At 48.9% G+C, this 26,861-nt stretch overlaps 2 protein-coding genes across 3 annotated transcripts in view; one reads left to right on the top strand and one right to left on the bottom strand.

Annotated features, from left to right (window-relative positions):
• The window catches only part of LOC144822120 (keratin, type II cytoskeletal 8-like), an 87,184-nt gene extending 70,223 nt beyond the window's left edge, over window positions 1–16,961 (bottom strand). Inside the window, exon 1 of the mRNA XM_078679253.1 lies at window positions 16,521–16,961. Within this exon, the coding sequence (XP_078535379.1) occupies window positions 16,521–16,829 (309 nt within the window). The 5' untranslated portion in view covers window positions 16,830–16,961. The remainder of the gene's footprint in view (window positions 1–16,520) is intronic.
• Window positions 16,962–18,971: 2,010 nt separating this feature from the next.
• Window positions 18,972–26,861, top strand: part of LOC144822121 (keratin, type I cytoskeletal 18-like) — a 68,309-nt gene continuing 60,419 nt past the window's right edge. Inside the window, exon 1 of one of the 2 annotated variants that reach the window (XM_078679255.1) lies at window positions 18,972–19,346. In XM_078679255.1, the coding sequence (XP_078535381.1) occupies window positions 18,990–19,346 (357 nt within the window). In that variant the 5' untranslated portion in view covers window positions 18,972–18,989. The remainder of the gene's footprint in view (window positions 19,347–26,861) is intronic. The other variant, XM_078679254.1, reaches the window with a different exon arrangement.

Below are 26,861 nucleotides of genomic sequence, written 5' to 3' on the forward strand. Positions count from 1 at the left end.
TCACTGTCCAAGCCTTAATAGGCTCGAGATTGGACTATGCCAATGCCCTATATTTAGGGCTCCCGGACTATCTTGTCCAGCGGCTGCAAGTGGTGCAGAACTCCGCGGCTCGCGCCATTTTTGGTCTTCATAGGCGAGCAAGAACATCCGGGCTGGTGCAGTAGCTTCACTGGCTGCCCATCCGGAAGCGGATTATGTTTAAAACTCTGACTCTGGTGCATAAAGCTCTTTTTGGGTCGGGAGCAAGGTATCTGCAGCGTAGGCTGGCCTTTTATCGCCCGGTCCGCTCACTTCGGTCGGAATCTTTGTTCATGGCCGTGGTCCCACGTGTGAGGAAGGCCCGCACTGGGGGTCGCTCCTTCAGTCTCAGGGCCCCTCAGTTGTGGAACTCCTTACCCCTCGCTCTACGTAGTATTCCCAACCTGTTCCTGTTTAGGAAGAGCCTTAAGACCTGGCTCTTTAATCTTTAGGGTGCCCCTCTTCCCTCTGTTTTTGTTTTATGCTGTTATGTTTTTTAATTGCTGAGCTGCCTACATAAAGCGCCGGGACACTCTTTCTGAGTAGCCGTGCGCTATACAAATAAAAGTATAACATAACATAACATAACATATCTACTGCTGTTAAAACCTCTTTACTAAAAGTCCTTTCTTTTTTAGTCCCCTTACCTACCAATCTATACAAACTATTGGCCTGGCAGTCATGGCAAAGTATATTTACTTACAAAGTACAAAGTATATTACTTACAAAGGAACCCAATTTCCGTTTTTATCCACAATTAAAAAATAGAGACAAGAAAATATTTGTTTTCTGTCTGTATTTATCTGTAAAAATCTGTAAAAATGTAAAACAGGGAGACTTACTCATGAGCCACAAATGTGGAAACAGACACAAATGCAACCCCCCATCAGAGACACAGAGGAATATGACTGTGAGAGTGTCATAGCGCTGTGATGTCACAGGGGTGTGTGAAACCCCTGCAGCATTCTGTTGTATGCAGATGTAAACGAACCCCCTACTTTGTAGGATCTAATTTTAGCTAGCGCTATTAAACATTAATGTGTTAACACTGTTGACCCATTCTTAACGTGTCAAACACTGAAGGCACACACCCATCAGAGCCATGACTCATAGAAATGTAGGGCTGGCGAACTCCCATTAGCGACTTTACACAGTGAAATAGGAGAAGGGCACATTTGGAAAACACTCATATTTACCATAAGGTTTTAGAAGTTTAACAACTAGTGAAGCAAGTTTTGAGAGACTCACCATGAACAAACATGCTCTGTGAGAAAGCGCTTTTACTCTTAAAGTCACAAGTACAGGCCAATCATGAGAGAGTGTGGGCCAGCTACAGAGACCCGGTAAGGCCCGCAGAACAAAGTACCATAAATCTTGGTTGCAGAGCGATGCGGAGTCATGCGTCGAGGTGGCGTCGCACAGCAGAGGCAATATGAGGTCATGGCGTGGAGATGCGTTGCACAGCGGTGGATCCAAGAACCTCTGATGGTTATGAGAGGTCCATGTTTAGCGATGTGTTACGCATCAGTCTTTCTGAGGAGCTGGTGGGTGATGCAACGTGCAGCGATTCCGATGTAGAGTCTTGCAATGCGATGCTTCGCGCTGCATTGGTTTTGCCGGGACCTCATCTGGGGTGGTAGAGCACCTTCAGGCCCTCTTCCAAGGGTACAGAACTGAGGTGGTACCACTGTGGGGGCCCTGGGTCCAAGATCCAGGTCCAGTCTTTGTCAATAAGGCAGGAGGGCACACATCAGGGCAGCAGAGTGGCAGTACGTCTTGCAGCAAAGCAGCACAGCAGTCCTTCTTCAAAGGCTCTGGGCCGTGTAGGACATACCCTGAGCATATCACAAAGTCCCTCCATGAACACACTCACAAAAGGTTTGTCACTAGTCTTTTGTGTCCCCAGACAAACTGGAGCCAGGGCATATAAAAAGAGGTACCTGTCACCTCGGGAGAGTGGGAGGGGTGGAAGCCTCCAGAACCTTTCCCAACATCACAGTGTAAACCAGGTATAAAGAATGGATCCTCAGACCAACTGTTCAGTACACCACTGGGCCTGTGGAAGACTCAGAAGGACTGCTGTGCTGCTCTGCAAGAAGGCATGCTACTCTGTTGCCCTGCTGCCCTTCTGTCCTCCTGCCTGAGTGAGAAAGACTGGGTCTGCATCTTCAACCCAGGACCACCCGAGTGACTCAGAGGCCTAGTTGACAGAGCCTCAGGAACAGAACAGGTCCCAACAAACTTGAACACAGCACCTGGACTCTGCCAGCTGTGGGTCCTGCCACCCCAGGTGGTGCCACTCAAGTCCTGGACCCTTGGAAGTGGGTCTAAAGGTTCTCTGCCAGCCCATCTTCGGTCCCAGTCGAACTGACACCGCACAACGCATCGCCTTGCAAGACTCCGCATCAGAACCCCTGCATGATGCATATGCAATGCTTGACATCATATTGCCACTGCAGCTCCTCAGAACCGTGACTGTGCAATGTATCTCCACACACAGACCTCGTATCGCCACCGTAGCTCTTCGGAACTATCGCTGCATGATGTGTGTCCACACATGGGCCTCACATAGCCAGTGGAGCTCCCTAGTAATTGTTGCTGCGCGATGCAGCTCCATGCAAGGACCTCACATCGCCTCTGCTGATTGAAGCATCCTCGCCATTGGACTTCGCATCGCTCCGCAATCAGGATTTAAGGTATTTTTGTTCAGCTGGTCTAACTTGGTTCCTGCAGTCATCCCGTGCTCCATCGCGGTCGGCCTGAACTTGAGACTTTGTCCAGGTCCGGCGCAAACAGATAAACACTATTTTTACTTAAAACTTTGAAATTCCATATTTTTGTTTCTACAGATTGGAATTTTGTTGTTTTGGTCTCAAATAATGTATTAAATGTTACTCTATTTTTGTAAATTGGTGTGGAATTTTTCTTGTGTTGTGCTTTCACTTTATTGCTGTCAGAAGAGCTGCATAAATACTTTACACATTGCCTCTAAGTTAAACCTAACTGCTTTGGAGTACGTTTTTAGCTTCACCCAGACAGGGATTGTGGTTACTGCTTGAGTAGGGTTTCATCCCCCACAAGCAGTAACGCCAATTTCCCACACCCATTATCATTTCACACTTGCTACTAAAAAACATACAGGCCCAGTGGGTGATTTGGTGATAATCAAAAGACCTGACAAGTGTCGCTGCACACTTGAAAAGTTCTGCGGTAGCCCGTTTAGCCCAGCTGCCTTCCTGGATTGTAAGCCTTTTATGGCCCCTACCACCTCTTCTTTTGTTAAGTCTTAATCGACCTCCTTACTGTCTTCAACTGTGAGTGTCGGGAGAGAGATGTCTCTAAGAAATTCTCTACTGTCTGTCATTGATTGGTAGAGCGACTCGTAGTAGGATGCAAATGCTATGTCCGCTCCCGATCCCCGCCTTGTACCGTCAGCTGTATGGATCTCAGCAACCCAGTTCCACTCTCTATCTCTCCATTCAAGCCACGCAATGAGTTTATTGGCCTTGTCCCCAAAGTCATACAGTTGCCTCTGTGTAGCTACTGTGTGGTGATTGGCCGTTTCCTCCTCTAAATGCTGGAGTTCCTTTTGTTGAAGACGTATGGAGTGTTGCAGCTCACTGGTGCTTGCATTGCCACCTTGGTGCGTTGTTCTAGTTGCACCATCTCCTGCTCTAGCGTGTTGCCCTTAGAGCGCCTCTCCTTCTTGATACCCCCTATGATGGCCGGTAGGTATCCCCTCGCCACTACTTTTTATGCTTCCCATATTCATCGAAATATTGTTGCGTTGGCTGGCTAAATTTGTCTTGGAGTTCTCTATTCTGAAAGTGCCAGGGTGCTATACGCTGGACTGAAGTGCAGTTTACGACCAGGCCCTGGATAAGGACCTCTCCCAGTAAGTGGTCCGAGATGCCTCTGGCTTTATGTTGTGCTCCTCTGAAGTGTTCCACGTGTGTGCATTGCATGAAGAGATAGTCTATGCGTGAGCCATATCCATGTGCAGCAGAAATGTGCGTGTACTGTCTGCTGGTTGGATTATGTAGTCTCCACAGATCGGTTAGGCCGACAGCCTCAGCAAATATCCATAGGGGTTCTGTCCCACCCGTAAGGGCCTGCATTGAGGTTCTATCCAGCTCATGCGACATCACCGCATTCGTGTCCTCACCCAGTATGTTTATCCTTGGTGGCATGTCAAGTAGTGTTTTGCTTAGTTCAGGAAGGGTGCCTGCCTGGAGTTTTGGTGGGGTGTACACTGAGCACATGTTGCGGTTTCGCCCCCTCCCATGTTCCAGCTAAGGATGTATGACATTACAACGCATGCTTTTACATCGCATGCTTTTACATCGCGGTTTTTACAACGCATGCTGTTACAACGCATAGCGCTTTGGGGTGCTGGATAGTGAATAGTTTAATTTACTATTCCAACTCCAGTCTCCGTGGACACTAGGGAAGGTGTTGGACAGTAAATTAAATCTATTCCCTATCCTAGAGCGCTCCCCAGCGCAATGCGTTGTAATGGTTTGCGTTGTAAAAGTTGCGATGTAAAAGCACTGCGTGGTAAAAGTTCCGTTGTAAAGGATGTTTCCCTCCAGCTAATGGCACATATCTGCCCAGTGGGTCCTGCCGGCCTCTTATCAGTGGCACTGAGTTCTGGAGCAGTATCACCACCCCCCTGGGATCCTGTTGTGAAGCCTGCATGGCCTGCTAGCGTGTAGCCAAACCTGTTAACTGCTAGACACTGGTTACCTGTTGAGTGTGTCTCCTAGAGTAGGGCCAAGTCAGGGGAGTGCCTACGTAAGTACTGCATGACCATAGTCCTTTTAATTTTGTCCCTTAAACCATTCACGTTCCATGCCAAAATTCTCAGTGTGGTTACGGGCTGTGACACTGTAGCAATGTGTAAGTGTTAAGCGTGTAATGGTCCCTTCCCACCTCCCTTCCCACCCCTTCATTTCCCGGTTACTGCCAGAAGTGCTTTGTCTGAGATGATGGGTCAATGCATTACACAACAATAACTTGTAACAAGCATATTCCTATGCATAAAAAACAAATCCCCTTTGTAATTTACCCCACCCTGCTACCCTGCCCTGTAGATTTAAAACTACCCACCTCCCAAATTTGAAGAGCGCTTGTCGCCCCAATAAAACCATTTAACTACAACTTGGGTTTGGCTGGCTCCACCACGTGTGTATATGCAGCCGCCCTCTTGCATCAGAGGATTATCCATATAGGCAATATACTGTCCAGTCATAGGCCCCTCCTCAGCAGTCCATAAGCATATTGAATAGGCCCCTGTTACCTTACAAAGTCTTCAGTTCCTGTTCTTACTTGTCTACCGAGCTGGGCACTGACATTTCTTTTCCAGTCACGGTGTTTAAGTGAGTCTTCACTCCCCCCACCCCTTTCCGGTCAATGTCCAACATCGGGTCCAGAGTGTATATGTGCTTCCACTTCGTCTGTCCGGGTTCTACCAGGAGGAGAATGCCGTCTATCCTCCCGTCTACGACTTGAGTCTTGCAGCCACTGTTTATTCGATTTTTTTCCCTCTCTCAAGCCATTTCGACACTTCATCGGGTGTTGTGAAATGTGAAATACAAGGATTTGTCTTGATCTAGAATTCTCAGATTGGCGGAGAATAGCATCATGTATTTGAGGTTTGTCGATCTTATGGTTCTCTTTACCTCATCGAAGGTGTATCGCTGCCGCTGAACCGCAAGGATGAAGTCTGGGAAGAACCAGATTACCAAATTTTCGAAGGGTAGATTGCCCCTTGTGCAAGCCGTCTGTAGCATTATATAGCAGTCTCGAAAGTTGAGGATGTGTGCAATTGTTGTCCGTGGTGGGGTCCCTAGTTTTGGTGGCGGCGCCAATGCTCTGTGCGCTCGTTCCACAGAGAAGTTCAAGAGGCGCTTGGGTTTGAGGTGGTTAAGTATGAGGTCTTCCACTAAGAGTCCTGCATCTGGGCTCTCTACCCCTTCAGGCACCCCTACCACTCTGATGTTATTTCTGTGGACTCACCCTTCCTGGTCTTCAAGCTTTACCGCCATCATCCTATGTTGTTGTGTGAGATGTTGGATCTGCTTCAACATTCTTTGGGAAGTGGTTTGCAGTTCAGCAATATTTGTTTCTGCTGTGCCCACTTTTTCAGAGGTTTTGTTGAGGTCTGCTCTCAGCAAGGCCACTTCAAATGTGACCTTGTCCATTTTTGATTCGAGCATTGTTCCCAGCACATGTATTGCTGCCATCATTTCCCCTAACAAGGGATCCACCAGGTCCTAAGTACCTTGTGCCGCTGCTCCTTTTGCCATCGATACCTTGGGTACTGTGTACTTGTCGAGTTTGATAGTCTGTTGCAGGTGGGTACTCTTAAGGTGTATTCTGTACTTGTTACTCATGGCAAACGGCAAAGTAAACACCTCAAATTCTCATTCCTTTGTATAGCCATCCCAGCTCAGCAGCGTGTGCGGTCATTAGGCCGACATGCGGTCTCCCATCGAGTGGAGTGGGGAAGCCCCTGCTAGTCTTTCGGTGAGTGTCTGAGAGCAGGGTGAGGGCCACTTCCCAAAAGTGTCTATCCGCTATGCGGCCTGTCAGCCGGGCACTCTATCGGCCCCCAGCACAGTCCGAGTGTATTCCCTGCCCCCGCCACATCACTCAATTCGTCGCATAGGGACCCACTAGACCAAGGCCTTCACCGCTGCACCCCGATTCTCTTGGATATCCTCAGTTGCTTTGCGCAATATCCATGCTGCTTGGGGGAAGGGAGGGCCCGAGGATTGGCCAGCTACTACTGTTTGTTTCCCTTTGTAGATGAGAGGCTGCTGGCTTCGGCGATCATTTCGCAGTCAGCCCCGCAACTTCAGGGCCTCCACCTCCGCATAGCCCCGGGCCACGCCGTCAGCCCCGTCCGGCACCTCTCAGCTGGGGGATGAGGATTTTGAGCGGGCAGGTATTCATTTCAGGCCTGACCACCCTCGGTAAGAACCCCCAAATCAGGTGAATGTTCAGCGGCCCTTGCCGCTATGCAGTGTCTTCCCCTGCGACCCAGCCCCTGCCCCTGCTGTCGGTCTCACCTGTCACCACGGCCGGTAGCTGTGCCCAGCCTTCCGCAGAGTATCACTGGGGCCGCGGGTCCAATCACTCTCTGAGGTTCTGCTTCCAGGCCTCACTCATTTCTGGCTCGTCCCGTGCCGCCGGAGTCAGCCTTCCTCCATGAGCTCCCAGTAGCGCACCCCAGTCTCGTGGCCTTGTCGTCTTCGCACCTCCTCTGCCGCTGATCGCGATCTCTTTTTGGCACAGTACGGTGCCCTTTTGTTTTCTGGGTATTTAGGCAGACTCTGCCGTGTCCGATCCCCCGGGATGATGCTGGATTTTGTTGAGGACGGGAGGGCTCCAGCGGAGGTCCCGAACTACACAGCCATCTTGCCAAGCCACACCCCCTCCTATAAGAGTGTTAGCAGCCTCGGATTGGTAATGCGGGCATTCGGGCAATGCCCGAAGGGCCGGTGTCCGAGTTCTGCTATGGGCTTCTTTTTTTAGCAGTCTAGGGGGGCTATTTGGGCACTGTCACTGTTGTTCGGATACAGTCAGTGGCCCAGTGGGTGTCTGAGTGGCCTTTCTAGAGGCAGATGGGCGCTCATTACCTCCGTTTAGCAGAGGTATCACAATCTGGGCCTTTGTCTCGCTGGCCGGCCCATTAATGTGTACACATACTGAGCGGGGGCAGGGGGCCTGAGTAGAAGTGGCCTTACTTGTTGCACCAGTGTGAACCAACGCGTGCATTTTTTTACCCCCCCCCTAAAGTTTTTTATAAGATTACACCAAAACAGTGATATGAGGAGTGTTTATGCAAATCTGGGCCGGTTTTTTTTTTGCGTGCCCGGGCCGATTTTCATTCCCAATCCAACCCTGAGTGTTAGATGGTACTGTGAAACCTTGTCGCACCAGTAACCAACAAGAATTTTCTACACGAGGGCGTACCTTGCCTGCTATTCGTTCAAATTACACATACAAAACCATTGAGTTTTTGTTCATCTTTCAAGAAATACATTGAGAGGAACTCTTCGCAAATTCGCACATCCCAAAATCCTTAATCTATGAGAATGGAGTCTTCGGGGCATATTATCAAGGGGGTTTATCTCCGCTTTTTTGGCTTTAAAAGCCAAGAAAGCGGAGATAAAATTATCTCCCTATTACCTAGCTGTCGCTAACACCAGTTAGCGACCGCTAGTAGGAGATAGCGACCATCTTGGGCCCCACTTTGCATGTCAGTGATATTTATCACTAATGACATACAAAGTGGCCGTGCCTAGATGTTAGCGACTGGAAACAGTCGCTAACATCGCTATCTCCTATTACCAATTTATGGAGATATTCGCGCTAAGCGCGAATATCTCCAAAAGTTAACACCTGACCTGAGCAGTTCTTAGCCATGTTATCCAATGGGAGGTGGATAACATGGCTAAGAGCATTAGCTCGGTAATGCATGAATATCGCTGACTTTTCAGCGATATTCATGCATTGCGGCCGATTTTTATCGCATTTGCGATAAACCTTGGTAATACCAAGGTTTATCTGCGATAAAAATCGCCGCAGCTCAGCGGTAAATTTTTGTCTCTAACCAAGCAATAGCGATAAATATCGCTATTGCTTGGTAATATGCCCCTTCCTTCGTAAATTAAGGACAGGGATGGTGAAGATTTAGGAACGATTCAATAACCCCTCCTTAAATTTCCCTAAACCCCTATGATTTAGTAGTAATTTCCCAGCTACTTCCTCTTGTCTCTCCCACCTTTACAACAAAAACGTATACTACCTATGAATGCGGGGAGCTCACCTTTGGTGGAGACTGTTGGGAGAAAAGAAGGTCTTCAGCCGAAGGTTTGTGAATAGCATTTTGTAGTATGTGAGTAATGCTGCCGTAGTACTATTGTACATACTAAAATGCAGCTTGTTTCAAAAGACTCATAGTAATGAAGGTTATCTGTAGCTAAGTGGTTCATTAACCGTGTCATTCCTCTGCCACTTCTACTCTGCCAGTGACTTCCTTGACAAGTGTCCGCACTAGGAAACCGGCTATGATGCGGGTAGCAATGATTGATGACGCTGGACAGGGCGTGGACATGTGTCTTGTAAGGAGATAAGATCATGATGAAGTTACAGCGCAGCCTGCACAGGAGGGAGAACATGACACAGGCATGAATAAGTGATGCAACATCAGAGAGAAGTCTGCATTATTGTAATGACACCAGCCGATGTTCGAAGATTCCAGTTTCGGCTCCACTTAGGGTGTTTCCTCGACTTTCTTTCTCTTGTAGAATTTTAACTTTTGGAATAGTTATTAATAACGCCCACCTCTGCTATCTAAACTGCTCAGAACAAAATCAACCCAAGGCTCAAGCTCAAAATATGGCCCCACTTACTTACAAGAAAAGTCTTACTTTTTTAAATAAATGGAAACCAAACCATTTTGTATCAAATGTCAGGTCTTGTGGATTACAATTTTGAACTTCACGTTGACCTGGGTATTTTTTAAATAAATTATGCAGTACATTTAAAAATTCATTTTTGCTTTTGTAGGGGGTATTTACAAGGTTTGGAACTTTAGTATTAAAATAATTAAAAAATATCCAGGTATGTCTGATTACTTCATCAGCTATTCTGGTCACCTCCAGTTTGCAGCATGTTCGGATGGAAGCTTTGTAAGCACATTATTGCGATTGCAGTACAGGCTTTTAGACACACGAGGGCGCCATTGGACTGAACTATGATTCTGTGCTAGAGGCAATCTGAGTGGCGTGCCCATGCAGTGAGCGTGAAAGAGGGCAGAGATATGTTTTTTCCACAACACATATGAATATTAAAAAGAGACCCTCACATGACACGGTCTTGGAGATACGTGATTTCATTGGGCATAATTGAGCACCATTTACTCCTAACCTCATGCTACAAACCTGTAAACGCCCAGATTTTCTAACAATATTGACAAATATCAACTTGGTGTGCAGGGAACAAGTCCTATAAATAGCAGTGGGGGGGGGGACTAACCAAGTTAGGCAGCATGCAAGTGACATCATGGCGCGTGGCATCACAGTGTGTGACATCACTGCAGGTGACATCGCACGCGGCATCACAGGAATAGGCATCACAACCCATGACCTCACAGAAAGTGACATAACAAGAAATGACATCAGATCTTAAGACCTCACAGATATGTTAAGCAGGTCTATAATGAGCCCATTTGAGTGCATTACAATATTTAACAAATGAAATCTTGAGGTGGGGATGTGCCAGAAAGGTGACACAAAATCTGGGCCTCAACTTCTACATTAATTTTTTTAACCCCTTCGCTGCGGGGGTAATTCCCCCACGGTGCGGGGTGGGCAGGGGGGTGAGCGCGGCGCCGCAGTGCTTGTGACGAGCCTAGCTCGTCATGAGTCACAGTGGAGCTGTGCTCATGACGAGCTGGGATAGTCACAACCCGGCCCACTGATTAATTTGCCCGCACAGGCGGGGAATCAATCACGCGTGGGCGGAGTGGCGATGTTATGACAAGGCCAGCTCGTCATGAGCACAGCTCCACTGTGACTCATGACGAGCTGGGCTCATCATAAGCACCGAAGGACTTAAACCCTGCCATGAAGAAACTGGCAACAGGGAAAAACGTGGCATTCAATTTGTTCTGCTTGATTGTTTAAAAAGTCTACATTTTAAAATATCTTATGGGGGTTAGGCACCTGCTGCAGAGATCTTTGTGTATCAACTAATTCTTAGGGAAAATAATAATGGTAAGATAACTCTGGAGGTTAACACATTTGCTGGGGAGATCTGGGTTTTGTCTAGTCCCTGTTTTGAAGCAAAGATGCATTAATAGTTTCTATGTCTCCTGCAAAGCACATTATGTAATACACATTTAACAGATTGTTATTTTATATAAATGGGTAAGTGGGTTACTGCTTTTAACACAGTTTGTAATCCTTCTAATATATCACAGTGAGCTATGAAAGACATGTGACTCCTACACCTTGTAATCCACACTGTTTTATGTAAGATACCTTGTACATTGATTTACACACTTATGAATTATTAATGTTGTGTAATGTGTACATGTGATGTAAACCCTGCATAGCGACGAGTAGCACTATAATGCTATAAATGAAATTAAACAAAATAGTGGTGTTTCAATTGTTCTTTGTGCGAATACTGGGACAATGGAACACATTCTTACAGTGCATCCATATCTCTCATATACAGGGGCTGAACAAAGTCAAAAGCATGCCTCCCTTAAGTACTTGTGATGTAACTACAAGCCTTTGTTGCCCCTCCATTGCATTTAAGCGTGGGGCTCCCGATACCTCCCAGCCAAGAAACTCAAATGAAAGGAGACCTGATGGCCCCTCAACTTTGGTCCTTGCAATGGCCCAGCTGGACTCTGATAAGTCCCTCCCTGCGCCTGCACGTCACTGCTCGGAACAGAAGCAGACAACGCGCAGGCTCTGCTGAATGTTTTTTTAGTTTGAAAATTACACCTGGACAAGTGTAAAACATTTCTGGGTGATCCAGCCTCTTGGCAGAGTAGATGGTGAAAGCTAAACCGAATTTTCCATTGCACTCAGGGCAGATTATTAGCTGAACACTGCAGAGAGCAGCTGAACAAAACCTTCACTTCTGGAGACAAAGATAGTTCTAAATACATATCTATCTATCCATGTATTTATCCATCTATCTATCCATCTATCTATCTATCCATCTATCCATCCATCTATCTATCCATCTATCTATCCATCTATCCATCCATCTATTTATCCATCTATCCATCTATTTCACTATCTATCTGTCTATCCATAGATCCATATATCCATCTATCCATCCATCTATCTATCCATCTATCTATCCATCTATCTATCCATCTATCTATCCATCTATCTATCTATCTATCTATCTATCCATCCATCTATGTATCCATCTATCCATCTATTTCACTATCTATCTGTCTATCCATAGATCCATCTATCCATCCATCTATCCATCCATCTATCTATCCATCTATCTATCCATCTATCTATCGATCTATCTATCCATCCATCTATTTATCCATCTATCCATCTATTTCACTATCTATCTGTCTATCCATAGATCCATATATCCATCTATCCATCCATCTATCTATCCATCTATCCATCCATCTATCTATCCATCTATCCATCCATCTATCTATCCATCTAGCTATCTATCCATCTATCTATCCATCTATCTATCTATCCATCCATCTATCCATCTATCTATCCATCCATCTATCCATCTATTTCACTATCTATCTGTCTATCCATAGATCCATATATCCATCTATCCATCTTTCTATGCATCATTTTTAGCACTTCTTAACAAGCATGGTGTTGGTATAAATAACCAAAATCTAATAAGAGCAGCTTACAATTGTACTGACTTCCTAGAGATGAAAGGAGGGTTGGAACTGCCAGGAGTCAGACCTGTGAGTTGCAGACAGAGTGGCTGGCACGCATCCTTTCCATAGCATGGGCTACCCAGCTGAGTCGCACAGCTCTGCAGAGTCATTGAGATAGATCATTGGCCCGTGCACAGTTTGTATCCAAAATATTACAAAAGTTTTTTATATAAATATTAACATTTGTGTTTAAGGGATTCTCTTATTACAAATGTATTTTACATAAACACTGTATATTGTTTTGACTGAAGAGAGAGAAATAGAGAGAGAGGGGAGGAATATATATAAATATATATATATATATATATATCAAAGCTCACTATCGTCTGCTCTCCTTCACTCGCGGCCGGGTGCTTTCGATGGCGGGGGACGATACCACGCCAGTCACAACCAGACGAAGCTCAGATGCAAGAAGCACACAGCACTCACGGGGGACTGTTCCGATATAGTTTATTGGACAAACACTCTCAGACGCGTTTCGGCCACCGCCTTTCTCAATTATTTGTTTTGACTGAAGAGAGAGAAATAGAGAGAGAGGGGAGGAATATATATAAATATATATATATATATATATATATATATATAGGGAGAGAGAGAGAGAGAGAGAAAGAGAGAAAGAGAGGGAGAGAGAGAGAGAGAGAGGGAGAGAGAGAGAGAGAGAGGGGGAGAGAGAGAGAGAGAGAGAGAGAGAGAAGGAGCGAGCTGAGTTATGACCCAATATTGGCTTCATGGGTCTGGTGACATCATAAGCCACGAGTCCAATTTATTTGTAAATGTCGCCACCGAGAGGGAAATTGAAGACCACTTTGCACATTACATTTTCGCAGTAGTTAACTTGAGAACGCTGCTTTCATAAAAGTGCAAGTAACAATGGACGCTGCTTGGAATACGAATGGTTAGGTTTACCTTTTAAAAATACATTGTTGATAAAACAATGTACAATGGTGAGAGCCAGTGAATGTGTGCGAATCAGTAGCTGCAGCATTTACCATAGAACAATGGATTTACCAAATTTGTGACATAATTTGCCACGAAAGAAATTTGTTTGTAACTCAAATGTATAAAAATGTTACCACTAGAATATTTGGCCCATAATTTGCCTTTTTTTAAAACATAATTTAGATCAATTTGCTGCATAATTTAGATAACCTTGCTCCATAGTCCTGGTGGCTCTGGCAGTGGTAAAGCTCTGCGACAGGTTTGGGGCCGTCATTATGATGATAAAACACATATTTCACAGGAAATCGTGAAATGTTTCCACGTTTTCTGTGAAACGTGTTTGTGCGATAATGTACAAAAATATGTATTATAGTGCAATGAAAATACCAAAACATAATTTAGTTGGTCAACGGTCACACATTTTTATGAATATGCATTTTTATATTACGTGGTTTTGAGCGCCCATGATTTACCTTCCCTAGTGATGCGAAATCTATGTTCTAGTCACACTGCTCCACGGGTTCACGCCCTCCTCGTTTTCAAGACATCTGTCCTACTAACCCTTCTTACCCTCTCACTCTCCCCCACCACCTGCCGCCCTCTCACGCTCACTTCTGTTTCACTCTCTCTCACATACATCTCCCCATCTTTCTCCCTCCCTCTCTCACACCCTCTCTCTCTCCTACCCCTCTCCCCTTCCACATTCCTGCCCAGGCTTGACTTCCAGGCACCCCCCGCTGTGCCTGGCGGAGGCTGCAGTGACCCTAAAACGAGCCGGGCATGAAGCCCCCCAGCTGTAGATTTAGGATGGGGAGATCAGTCACGAACCCCAAAACGGCAATATGGGAAAAAGCACAAACACGGGCTTCTCAAAACAGATTCCTGGAAAAGCGTCAAGAATATATCAAAAAATGCTCTGTCAGGCAGTAAAGATGAGAGGGTGAAATGTGGCACTAAATAGCGCTGGCACCGACTCACTTGTACCTTGTTGTTCACATTTAGCCCCGGTCACTATTTTAAAAAGCATATTTTAATCGAAGAATTTCTCATTTGTATTCAATGTGTGTTTTTATGTTTTTTGTGTAAGAAACCGAGTGAAGATTAATTGATTGACTGTGTCACTTCGTTTATCGACCTTGGGCGGATGAAGGGCTGAGTAAACTCAACCCTCTGGCCTGCGGGTGCAGACACGTTTCCACAGTGAGTTTGCTATCCAGCGGATGTGTTGTGGTCTATGCTGCAGCGGGACCACTGGAGATGTGCGGCAGAGAGGGCGAGATGATGAGGCTGGAAAAGACACATTCTGCAGCAAGAAGACGTTCTTTCAGAGGCGTCAGCCGGCAATGGAGAGGTCTCACCGAGAGCTACAGCCTGACATGGCGCTACCTGCCCCGGCTCTACGGGCCTTTCGGGGGCCCAGCCCAGCCTGACGTGGCGCTACCTGCCCCGGCTCTACGGGCCTTCAGGGGCCCCAGCCTGACGTGGCGCTACCTGCCCCGGCTCTACGTTCCTTTCAGGGGCCACAGCCTGACGTGGCACTACCTGCCCCGGCTCTGCGAGCCTTTCAGGGGCCCCGACCCGACGTGGCCCTTCCTGCCCCGGCTCTACGGGCCTTTCAGGGGCCCCGACCTGACGTGGCGCTACCTGTCCCGTCTCTCGGAGCCTTTCAGGGGCCCCAGCCTGACGTGACGCTACCTGCCCCAGCTCTACGGGCCTTTCAGGGGGCCCCGCCTGACGTGGCGCTACCTGCCCCAGGACTTTCAGGGCAGCAGCCCGAGGTGGCGCTGACTTCTCAGCGCTACATCTCCTGTCGGAGCCGCCTGCCTGCCATGGGACTGGCTGAGCACTGTGCGGCGCTCGGACCCTTTGGGCGGCCCCGGCCTAAATTAGACTAACTCCAACCCAGCTCTCCCGACCTTTCAGAAAGAACGGATCTCCACGAGCTGATACGAGCCTGACTGTACCCCAGCACCGAACCCCTTTCAGAGGCTCCGGCCTGGGATGGCGCTGACACTTCTGTAGCCCAAACACCTTCCTGGAGCACTGGATGCCGTGCTGCAGCCTTCTCCCAGCACTGCGGGAGGTTCAGACGCACTGGCCTGCAGACTGTCACACCCGTGTTATCACCCACGTCAGTAGTGCTGGTTCGATAGTTTTCAGCAGGATGAACGGCTGAGTTGGCCACACCTGGCGTGGCGCCAGCACCAGACGTCTGCCTGGAAATGCTTTAGTATCCGATTCCCATATTGTCCTTCTTGAGTACCCTGACAAGGAATGTGGGCTGGGCAGGCAATGCCCCACGCTATCAGCCAGCCCAGTGTACTGATTCTATTGGCCTCAGAAGGATGAATGGCTGAACCCAGCAAGGCACAGGACTGCTTGTGTCTCAGCTGTGCCTATGTCACGGGTTTTATGTGCACCAGTCATAACAGGGCCACTGAAAATATGGGATTGTGGGGCTGTGGCGTTTTTCGCATACTTGTATATTTGCTGCATTTGCCTCACAATCCATGGCCTGCTGCATTATCCGTAGATATTAACGAAAAAACATCGATCTCAAACGATCCAAAAGTTACTGAAAATGCAGCGACGCGTCACAGGTGTTGCCGCAAAGTGGAAGGCCCGATGCAAAGCTTGGCTGTCACCTTTCTGCTGCTAACTGCTGCCTCGGGTGCCAAACTGGTACTAATGGGGTGCAAACAATACCAAGGCACTGTAAAAATGACAAAATAATAAAGTAATATCACAAAATGTGCCACATTGTGCCACATAATTTACTCAAATCTGCTCTAATGTGTGCCTCTCCCCTACCACATAATGCCAGTCGCCCTGGTTATGAGTGACTATTTCTACTTAACCCTGCTTGCCCTGAAGATATGCCAGACATGCACGTTACTGACTACTCAATCCCTACTGTCCTTCCTGACACAGCAAGTTCACACCTGACTGACCCAGCCCCAGCCTCACCGGCCTTTCTGCGTCCCAGAGTCCAGATCTAAACGTGGCCTGGTCGACCCCAGTCCTGCCGGCCTCTCCGAGGCGCTAGATGTACATGTGACTGACTCCGCCCCGGCCCCACAGGCCCGCAGCCAGGGCTTACCTTGTTGATGAAGGAGACGAACTGGTTGTTGAGGCCTTTGAGCTGCTCCTTCTCCATGGAGCGGATCTGGTGCAGCTGGGGGTCGATCTGCAGGGTGGGCATGGAGGAGAGCAGGAAGCCGGGGGTGGCCCGGGTGAGCCCCGGCCCGTTCCTGGCCAAGGTCAGGGCGCTGGTGGACCGCTGCAGCCCGGGCTGGTAGCCCACCACCCCGCCGCTGGCCCAGGGGCGGCCGGACAGGGACAGCGAGCCCTGGGAGCTGCTGCTGAAGCCGCCGCGCCCGTCCCCGTAGCGGCTGCCGTACAGACTCATCGCGGGCGCCGGGCGGGCTGGGGCACGGTCAGGCGGCTCGGAGCGCTTCAAAGAGAGGGGCACGTGTGGGGAGTCCTGGCGCTCCTAGAAGTGGGGAACTGGGCGCTCTGGGACGAACTGCTCGGAGTACCACCTGGGGATGGGGCACCAGCTAAAAGCTCCTCAGAGGGGGCACCTGCCAGTTGTTGGAGCGGGGCTTCGGGGTGGGGGCACCTGCCAGGTGTGGGAGAACTTCCTCAGAGTGGGGGCACCTGCCCGGTGTGGTAGCGAGCTGCGGGGTGGGGGCACCTGCCAGGTGTGGTAGCGGGGCTGCGGGGTGGGGGCACCTGCCAGGTGTGGTAGCGGGGCTGCGGGGTGGGGGCACCTGCCAGGTGTGGTAGCGAGCTGCGGGGTGGGGGCACCTGCCAGGTGTGGTAGCGAGCTGCGGGGTGGGGGCACCTGCCAGGTGTGGGTGAAGCTCCTCAGACAAGACGTCTCTCAGGAGTAGAGACGACAGAGCAGCTGCAACTGCTGGACTGCTGCAGGTGGGGTGTAATAAGAGAGGGGGGGCTCCCTGGATCCTCGGGGCGTGCCAGGGTACACCTGCAACCAGCACCCGTCCAATCAGGTGATACCTGGACAGCCTCACCTGGGCAGATCTGCATTGGCCGCGCCCCTGGAGGAGTGTGTGGAATACTCATCTTGTGGCACCCGCCCCCCCCCCCCCCTCCCCTCAGTGGGTCAGTCAGGCCGCGCACCTCTAAAGGGGTCCACTCCCACCTCAGGCATGAACAAGGATACCGTGAAGGATCGGAGGGGATTTGTGAGGGGCGGAAGACAGGAGCGAGAGGCGGCGGGAAGGGATGGTGGAAGAGGGAATGAGGGAGGAAAGAGGGACAGGAGGTGGGGATGAGGGGAGGAAGGAGAATGGAGCAAAAGAAAGAGGGTGAGGGGGGGGGGTGGATGTCTGGTGAAGATAACAGAAAGAGCAGGAGTATTCAGTGAGAGGGGGGAGGAAGAGAAATATAGTTAAGTAGAATGAAGGGAGAGAAAGAAGGGGAGAGGAAAGGAAGAGGGGGACACGAAGGAACGGAAGGAAAAGGGATAGAGGGAGGAAATGCAAGAAGCGGGGCAGAAGATGAAACATGGGGTAATGAAGAAAGGAGATAGGTAAGGAGAGAATGAGGAAAACGAGAAGTGGGGCAGAGAGAAGGACTGCTGGGCAGAGAAGAGAGCAGTATTAGGGAAAGCGACCCAAGACGCCAGAGAGATAAAGAAACAATAAAGAAAGAAAGTAAAAAGCGATCAAGAAAAAAAAACCCAGAAAGGAGGCGAGGATGAGGGTCAGCCCCTCCCCGGGTGACATGACAGGGGTTACCGCTGCTCGGACCCCTCAAACTACCCCATACACCACCCCAACACACACACTCCCCTCAGCTCAAGTGCACAACAAGAACCCGCCCGACAACTAGGTTCCCTCTTCATGAAAACAAAGGTCCTGTGTTCCACAGACAATACCTGTCCGTCCCCTCCCGGAAACCAGAGCCCCGGAAGGTGCCTTTACTAGGCTAGCGCCCACGGCTAGCGCCAACACCTCACATTTAGCTGCTTTCTCAATAAGAGGCTCTTTGTCGGTGAACATGCTGCTGGCTAATGCACCTGCTGCGGTGATCCGTGTGTAACATGCACTTCACGTGTTCTACCCACAGAGGGGCTTGTGTGCTAGGCTGGACGGTGCACGGGAGGCGTCCTGGCTCAGTCAAGCGCCTCGAAGGCTCGGGAGAGGCTGGACAGGGGCAAGGGAGGGGTCGGGGCTCGGGCTAGCGGCTTGAAAGCTAGGGGACATTGATCAGATGCAAAGGAGCGGGGTCCAAGGCTCCTGAGATGCAGTGCAGGTGCACGGGGACGTTTGAGCTCAGGGTAGCGCCTCGAAATCTCTGGGCAGTCTGGACAGATGCTTGGGTGTTCGACGTGGACGGGGTGGCCAAGGCCAACCAATTATGCATTATTCAGTGGCATGGGGGACGCCGCACAGGTGCATGAGGGTGTAGACAGACATGCCCGGCTCCTGATTGGGCGGCGGCTCTTACTCATGGCGATGGTACCTCACCTGGGTGCCGCCTCCCCTCATATAGCGCTGGAGGTGCCACAGGAGACAGATCCGCTCGGACTCCCGCAGACATGTCTTACCAGGTGTCCGTGCGGCAGAAGCCGCGCTCCAGCGCCTCGAGTCTGTATGGCGCTCCCGGGGAGCTGCGCATCTCCACCTCCCGCCTGAGCTCCCTCCGGGCCAACATGGACGCCTCCCTGCCCGGGCTCCGGGTGGGCATGGACTCGCTGCTGTCTGCCAACAACCACCAGGAGGCCATGCAGGGGCTGAACGAGCGGCTGGCCGGCTACGTGGAGAGGGTGCGGGGCCTGGAGGCGGCGAACCGGCGCCTGGAGGAGGAGATCCAGGACATCACTGCCAACCGGAGCACCCCGGCCCAGCGGGACTGGGAGCCCTACGAGAGCCCGCTGGGGGAGCTGCGCAAGCAGGTGAGAGCGCGGGGCTGCATAGCGCCTCGGTGCCACGAGCAGGTCAGATATGGGTGCTGTCATAGCGCCTCGATACTGCAAGCAGGTCAGATCTGTGTGCTGTCATAGCGCCTCGGTGCCGTGAGCAGGTTATAGCGCCTAGGTGCCGCGAGCAGGTCAGATCTGTGTGCTATCATAGCGCCTAGAGCAGGTATGTGGGCTGTCATAGCGCATCGGTACCGCAAGCAGGTCAGATCGGTGTGCGGTCACAGCGCCTCGGTACCGCAAGCAGGTCATATATGTGTGCGGTCAAAGCGCCTCGATACTGTAAGCAGGTCAGATCTGTGTGCTGTCATAGCGCCTCGGTACCGCAAGCAGGTCAGATCGGTGTGCGGTCACAGCGCCTCGGTACCGAAGGCAGGTCAGATCTGTGTTCTGTCATAGCGCCTAGGTGCCGCGAGCAGGTCAGATCTGTATGCTGTCATAGCGCCAAGGTACCGCGAGCAGGTCAGGTCTGTGTGTTGTCATAGCGCCTTGGTGCCACGAGCAGGTAAGATCTGTGTGCTGTCATAGCGCCTCGGTACAGCGAGCAAGTCAGGACTGTGTGTTGTCATAGCGCCTTGATGCCACGAGCAGGTAAGATCTGTGTGCTGTCATAGCGCCTCGGTACAGCGAGCAAGTCAGGACTGTGTGTTGTCATAGCGCCTCAGTACTGCGAGCAGGTCAGATCGGTGTGCTTTCATAGCGCCGCAGTACGGTGAGCAGGTCAGATCTGTGTGTTGTCATAGCGCCTCAGGGCCGCGAGCAGGTCAGGTCTGTGTGCTCTCATAGCGCCTAGGTACCGCGAGCAGGTCAGATCGGTGTGCTGTCATAGCGCCGCTTGCCGTGAGTAGGTGGTGTGCTGTCATAGAGCCTCGGTGTCGTGAGCAGGTCAGACCCGTGTGCTGTCATAGCGTCGCTGTACCAGGCGAGGAGATGTGTTGGGCTCATCCAAGATCACAGGCTGCTAGAAGCAGATCTCAGCCCAAGATCACACTGAGTGCAGCCAAAATATAAATGAGTATACACAGTGAGAGATCACACACAGCCATGCGAAGATCACAGCCCAAGATCACACAGCGTGACCGTTGTACAGAAACGAGTGTACAGAATGGAAGACACAGACACAAATATAACACACACCCAGGCTCAGATCACAGCCCAAGATGAGACAGAGTGGCAGCTGAATAGAAATGAGTGTACACAGTGGGAGTCACAGACACTGCCAGACCAAGCTCAAATGTAGTGCGTTAGCTGCACAGACGATAAGCCTAAGGTCACACGCCGTGTCAGCTTCACTGATGAATACGGTAAGCTGCGGAGAGCTCATACCAGAGTCCCGGCTGTACAGATTCCAAGAGACAGAGGTACAAACACCAAGATCACACAGTGTTAGAGCAACACTCACGAATATCACACATGGCGTCAGCTACATAGAAAACACAAGGACACTCAGACTGAGGGTCACAAACGCCTAGATCACCCACTGCTAGACGAAGATCACGCACAGATACCAAGATCACACATACTGTCCACAGGATAGGATTACAGCGTCAGCTGCACAGAACTCCGGATCAGGCACGGTATAACGCGCATAGAAACCACGAACAAACACCAAGATCACACAGTTGAGAGAGCACAAGTTTGAAAAAAATGTATAAGTACGCCATATTTACAAGCACGTAGTTAGTTTAAACATGTTTTGCACACGAGTGTTTTATATTCAATAGCGAAATGTATAAAATGTTAAGTAGAGTAACCATAATTATAACGGTGTGAGATTAAATGTAGAAATGTTGGAGTATATGTGAAAACCTCATGGTTCTCTCATGTTAAAAGAGTCATGTCCGAATTAAATGTAATTTTGGATTCCAGTATTTTGTGTAGGCCTTAGGGCAATTCACAGCAAACCTGAACGTGCTGCTAAAATAATGTGAGATAAAGTTGACATGGTTCTTTCAGAATGTACTATTGAACTTAGGGTTAAAAGTATATGCTTTATAGATGTGTTATTTTAGAAACGTATGCTAGTTAAGAATGTTTGCTGTTTAAATCAAGTTAACGTTTTAAGAGTGCAGGAACCTGCTGCATGTAAATCAAGTAGGCCAGAACAGATAATGTCATGTAGTTTAAATCGTCATGTGCTCGTTAGAGGAGAGGTCGTGAGGTGTCCAGTATGGAGCTCTGAGAGTGTTTTATGGCCTAAGATATGGTGAAGTCTGGAATTTGAGGCCCACTGCAGGACGAGCTGTATGCAGGTGCGAGGGTCCTAATCAGCTCGAATGAAAGGGACTTTGTTCAGTGGCGCCTTGCGCAGGCCTGTAGGAGTTTCCAGGAATTTCAGGGGGTATCAGCGCACGGAAGAAGAAGCCTGGGAACCAAGGTCAACTATAACGAGGGTCTTCAAGAGTACCATCATGGAGTTTTACCGCGCAAAGATGTACCACGTGAGGGGCGTCCCAAGGGGCGTTTCTATTGGAAATGTGATTTGGTATTAGGGAAAGTGACCCGGGAGGAGAGCAGAGCAGATGATTTTGGGAGCCTAAGGAAGCGGATGGGTAGGCAGATAGGCTGATCAGGAGAGACCCATTATCAGAGAAGAGACAAAGAGAAGTGCGTGATCTTCTTAGGAAATCACCACGGCTGACACCTAGAGGGTAAAGATCTTGTTAAGTAGGGATGTCATTTAGTGTAGTGTAGGGACAGACTAACCTTAATTTTTCTTTTCTGTAATGACTTTGAGGTTGCAACTTGTATCCATTTTAGCAACCCTGATGGTTTTCGAGCTTGTACTTATTATTCTGTTTTCAGACTCAGATTATTCAAAAAGTTCATGTTCATAGTGATACCGATTTATCTTCTTAATCTCATTTTGAGAAGTTTGTATCTTCAGTTATCTTTGACTTTATATTAAATCTTTAAAACTTAATTTTGGTCAGTGGTCATTTAGAGTGGTGTAAGTTCTTAAATTGATTGTTTACTGCGAGATTACCTTTTACTCAAGACAGGTACCAACGATTCAGTCGACAGGAAATGGGATTTGGTAAGATAATTAGTAACCAGTAATCCCGCGTTAACAGTTGGTAGCAGAGTGAGGATGGTTATCTTCTTGAGGAAGGTAATCTAGAGAGGTTAGTTTACCCCAAGGCCCGAGACGTCGAGAGACGAGCAGCGGAAGAATCGTGTGCCGAAAGGTGCAGACGGTGCGAGAAAAGCAGCAGTATCGCAGAGTGAGTATAAAAAGGGTCATGCGTGAACAGATTGCGGTGTTTTGTGTTGTATTTGTATTGTAATGTCTTGCGGAGTTGAATGCCTGTAGTGTGAAAGAGAGAAGGTTGTGAGCGCGCGCAACCTGGTAAACTGGTAACCTGGTAAACGGGTGAACTGGTGAAATCTTAAGTTCAGGCCAGAGCTTAAGTGGTTTTGGGTGTATCGAACATCCAGGGTAGTTGTCGACCATAGTACGGAGGTCACGAGGTACCATTGACCGCCGTGGATCCAAGATAGGGGGAGTGTAAGAGTGAGTGTATGAGTAACGGACGCTGGTCGAAAGTTACTGCGTGTGAGTAACCTATCGGAGAAGGCGATTGTCTGGAAGTAATCGGAAAGACATTTCGCCAAGTTAGGGTGACAACTACAGAAAGACTGTGGGCGTACAGTCAAAGAAAGGTGATCGCTTGGACGGAAGTAATCATTTTTCAGAGTATGAATGGGATGCGTGCATGACCGAGGAGACGAGCTGAGAAATGAGGGGAACTGCTGCGAAGGGGGACGGGTGACGTCGGCTAGAGCCGCGCTCTGATTGAGCGGTTGGTGTGACGTTAGCTAGAGCCGCGCTCTGGTTGGGCGGCTAGAGTGACGTCGGAGGAAAGCCGCGTACGGATAGGCCAGTTAGTGAGAACGGCGCTGAGATTGGTGGAATATCATCAGGAAGTAAACAAACGCGGAGAAAAGAGAAATCATGAAGTGTTTTAAGTGTTTGAAAGGGATTTTTAAACGTAAACGAAGTGAACATTATTACGGGGAAGAGGCTCCCCCAGAGGGTACGCCAGCTCATTACATGGCAACGAATGTGGGGCTGCATACGATATTGTGGATTGGGGCTTGGAATAAGCTTACGGAAGGAAATGAGGAAATGCAGTTCCCGAAGTATGGAACGTTTAAGTTAGAGGTGTTACATCGGCTAAAAGCAACCATGTCCTCATCGAAACCCTCACCTAGACCAACACAGTTTGAGGCTCTTAATGCATGGATTAAGGCTGCACACGACCGAAATTTGAACAGGCGTCAACAAAGGCTGACGCGATCGGTAAGGGCAGTGCGAGATTCCAAATGGGATGAGGAGGAAAAGCGTTGGAGGGTACAGACTATTGAGGTGGAGAAGATGTATCCGATGAGGGAGGTGTCAGGAGGAGGAAACCTCATGGAAGAAGACGAGGAAAGCGAGTCGGAGGACAATCTGATAAACAGATTGTTAATGGATAGACCACCTCCGAGAGTGGGATTGATAGAAGATAGAGGGCTCGCAAGGGAAGATGGGAATGAGATAGAGGGATATACACCACTCCCTATATCGGAATGGACACCTAACAAAGGCGGAGAAACACCTCCAAACAACACTGTACAGAGTGTAGTGGGAAGGTTTGTGGTGCAGAAAACGCCAACCACAGAAAGGGTTGAGTCTGTGGGATTGCCAGACGCTCTTCAAGTGCCTGTTACCATAGGACCCATAGTTTCGATCTATAATTCTGAGAGAGATAGAGGGGAACAACAAAGGCAATTGGATAGGGAAAGGATTGAGATGGAAAGGAGGAATAATGTGACGAATGCATGGAAACAATTACCAGGTTCGGTAACGTGGAACACCCCATTAGACACAACTGTCGGTCCCAATTCAGAACAGGGAGGTCCGAGAGGACCAATGGATCTAAGGGGACCGCGGCCAAGATCTTTTTCAGAGTTAAGAGCTGATTTGAGGGAATGGGACGGGTCCATAGTATCTCCGAGTAACAGGACAAGAACGGAACCAGAGTGGGAAAGCAGGGGAAACGGGACAGTATCTCATTGTGGGGCCAGCGAGAGTAGTCAGAGCCGGGAAGGCCAAAGTCAAGAGAATAGAGGGGATGCATGTCCTACAAATCAGAGAGAACAGCCGGAACAAAATACTAAGATTGTAGAATGTGAGGAAATGTCCCGTCTCTGGGGGAACGGAGGAGATGAGGCGGTACGGGCTTTTCAGAATAGGTTTAGGTGCCTTCATCATACACTTGGGGAAGACGTTCAACATTGGAGAAAGGAGAACAGCGATAGGTCCCGCCACGCCTCGAATAATCAGGAATCACAGGGAAGTAGGGAAGAAAGAGGGAGTAATAGAACCTCTTACCCTCTATCCCGTGAAACTAGCCAGGATGGAGAGAGAGAGGCTGGGAGGCATGAAGGAGTGTTTCACCACCCACCCCGAGAAGATGGAAAGGCATGGGACTTAGAGAGATGGGAACAGGGGAGGACTCCCTATAATTCACCAATACCTAAACGTAGATCTCGGAGCTGGGATGGGAGAGATGCGGATGGAGGAGCTAAATTGAGTGTCTTGAAAGCTGAAATAAAGGCAAAAAGGCTTGATGTTACCAGTTTAAAATCAGATGTTGATGAGATAATAGATGGAACATTGCCTTTGGAAAGGATAGAATTGTATGAACAGGATGAGTTATTGTTCATGGCAAAGGATATTACTAGGAAAGCTAGAGCGTTTCATGAAAAACTGACTGATTTGGCAGACAAGTATGCCGTGGATTTGTCTAGGACAAGGGCATTGCAGAGCAACCACAGATTACAGTACGCAGACCAAGATCTAGATGAGAAGAGAACTACTGGATTAAAAACACACATAAGAGAGTTGGTAACAGGGATAAGAGTGTGGAGAGAACTGGATAAATGGGAAGAAAGGTGGTCGAAAAAGGGCACAGTTAGGCGAAGTACAAATGTGATGACCCCTGAGGGAAGGGTAATGCAGATGGAGGCATTCCCTTTGCGAGAAATATCAAATGGAAATTATGTACATGTGCCCTGGAGTAGAGGAGACTTAGCCGCATTTACCAACTCATTTCCGAAGTTGCGGGACAATCCAGTCGAATGGTATAAGCAGGTAGAGAGGTTCGTTAAAATCTCGAAAGTACTGTGGATAGATTTGAACACGTTGTTTGACATCGTGGTCCCATCTGATCTATGGACCCCTTGTAAGACTAGTGTCGAATGGCCAAATGCTGAACCATTGAGGGATGCTCGAACAAATGGACCATCTGAGATTGTCATGCGAAAGTATGAAAGGGTAATAGCATGGCTGAAAGATAAGGTACCACCACAGGATATAGATTGGGTAAAAATAGACCGAACAAGGCAGGAACCCAAGGAGACAGTTCACGAGTTTTATGAAAGATTGCTGAAAACATTCAAGCAATACAGTGGACTAGATGTAATGGATCCCAAAGATATAGGGCAGTTCGTGTCAAAGTTTGTCTTGGGGTTGAGACCTGATATTTGTTTGATGATACAGCAACATTTAATCTGTTGGCAGAACAAACCACTAGATGAGATTTTACGCTATGCGAGGTACTGCAGTGACGAGATAGATTCTAAAGCCAAGAATCTAAAGGAGAAATTGATGGTGGTGCAAATGCAATCCGCTGGGAAGGGTGGCCAGCAGAAGCAGGGGATGGGACGAAAACCAAATGGTCAGAGCAAAGATAATGAAGAAGGGCAGAGACCTAGGATAGACTTTGCCACTTTAAAGAAAACGACAAAGTGTCATCTGTGTCATCAGGTGGGGCATTGGCGACGCGAGTGTCCCTTTAACCCTGAAAACGGAGAGCTAGAAGTAGAAGAGCAGGTCCAAGAAGACCCAGTGCAAAAAGTGACAGTCCCAAGCAGTAAGGTGGCCAAAGGGGGGACTTCGGCTCCACGGGCCCAATTCCCACAGCCACCGAAGATAGCAGCTGGAGGAAAGGTCTTTAAACAAATGCCTCTGTTTATCGAGGAAGAAAAATGTTATTACATTGATCCATTGACAGGACAACGGGTGAGCAGTGAAGAAGACTGTACCCTCGGGGCAGTTCTAGAAGTGGATCAGAGAGGGCCATTTGTTGAGGCAGAAGTGGCAGGGTGTCCCACTACGTTCTTAGTGGACACTGGGGCTACTCGTTCGACTCTGAGATCAGCGGTGGTTCCAGACTTGCCGATGTCAGGGGAAACAATTCAGGTGGTAGGAGTCGCAAATAAGAGAATGACTAGTCCGTTGACAGAACCAGTATCTGTGAAAATAGGCAATCATATGAACGAACATCAGTTTGTGGTTTGTGACTCGAGTCCGGTATGTCTGTTAGGTAGGGATTTGTTATGCAAATTGAATTGCACCATATACTGCACCCCACAAGGAGTGGAGGTACAGACTACCGACGATGATGCTACCTTTAAGGTGGCCAATTCAAAATTCTGTGTAGA

Source organism: Lissotriton helveticus, chromosome 3_1 (genome assembly GCF_964261635.1).
Source record: "Lissotriton helveticus chromosome 3_1, aLisHel1.1, whole genome shotgun sequence".
Classification (NCBI taxonomy): Eukaryota; Metazoa; Chordata; class Amphibia; order Caudata; family Salamandridae; genus Lissotriton; species Lissotriton helveticus.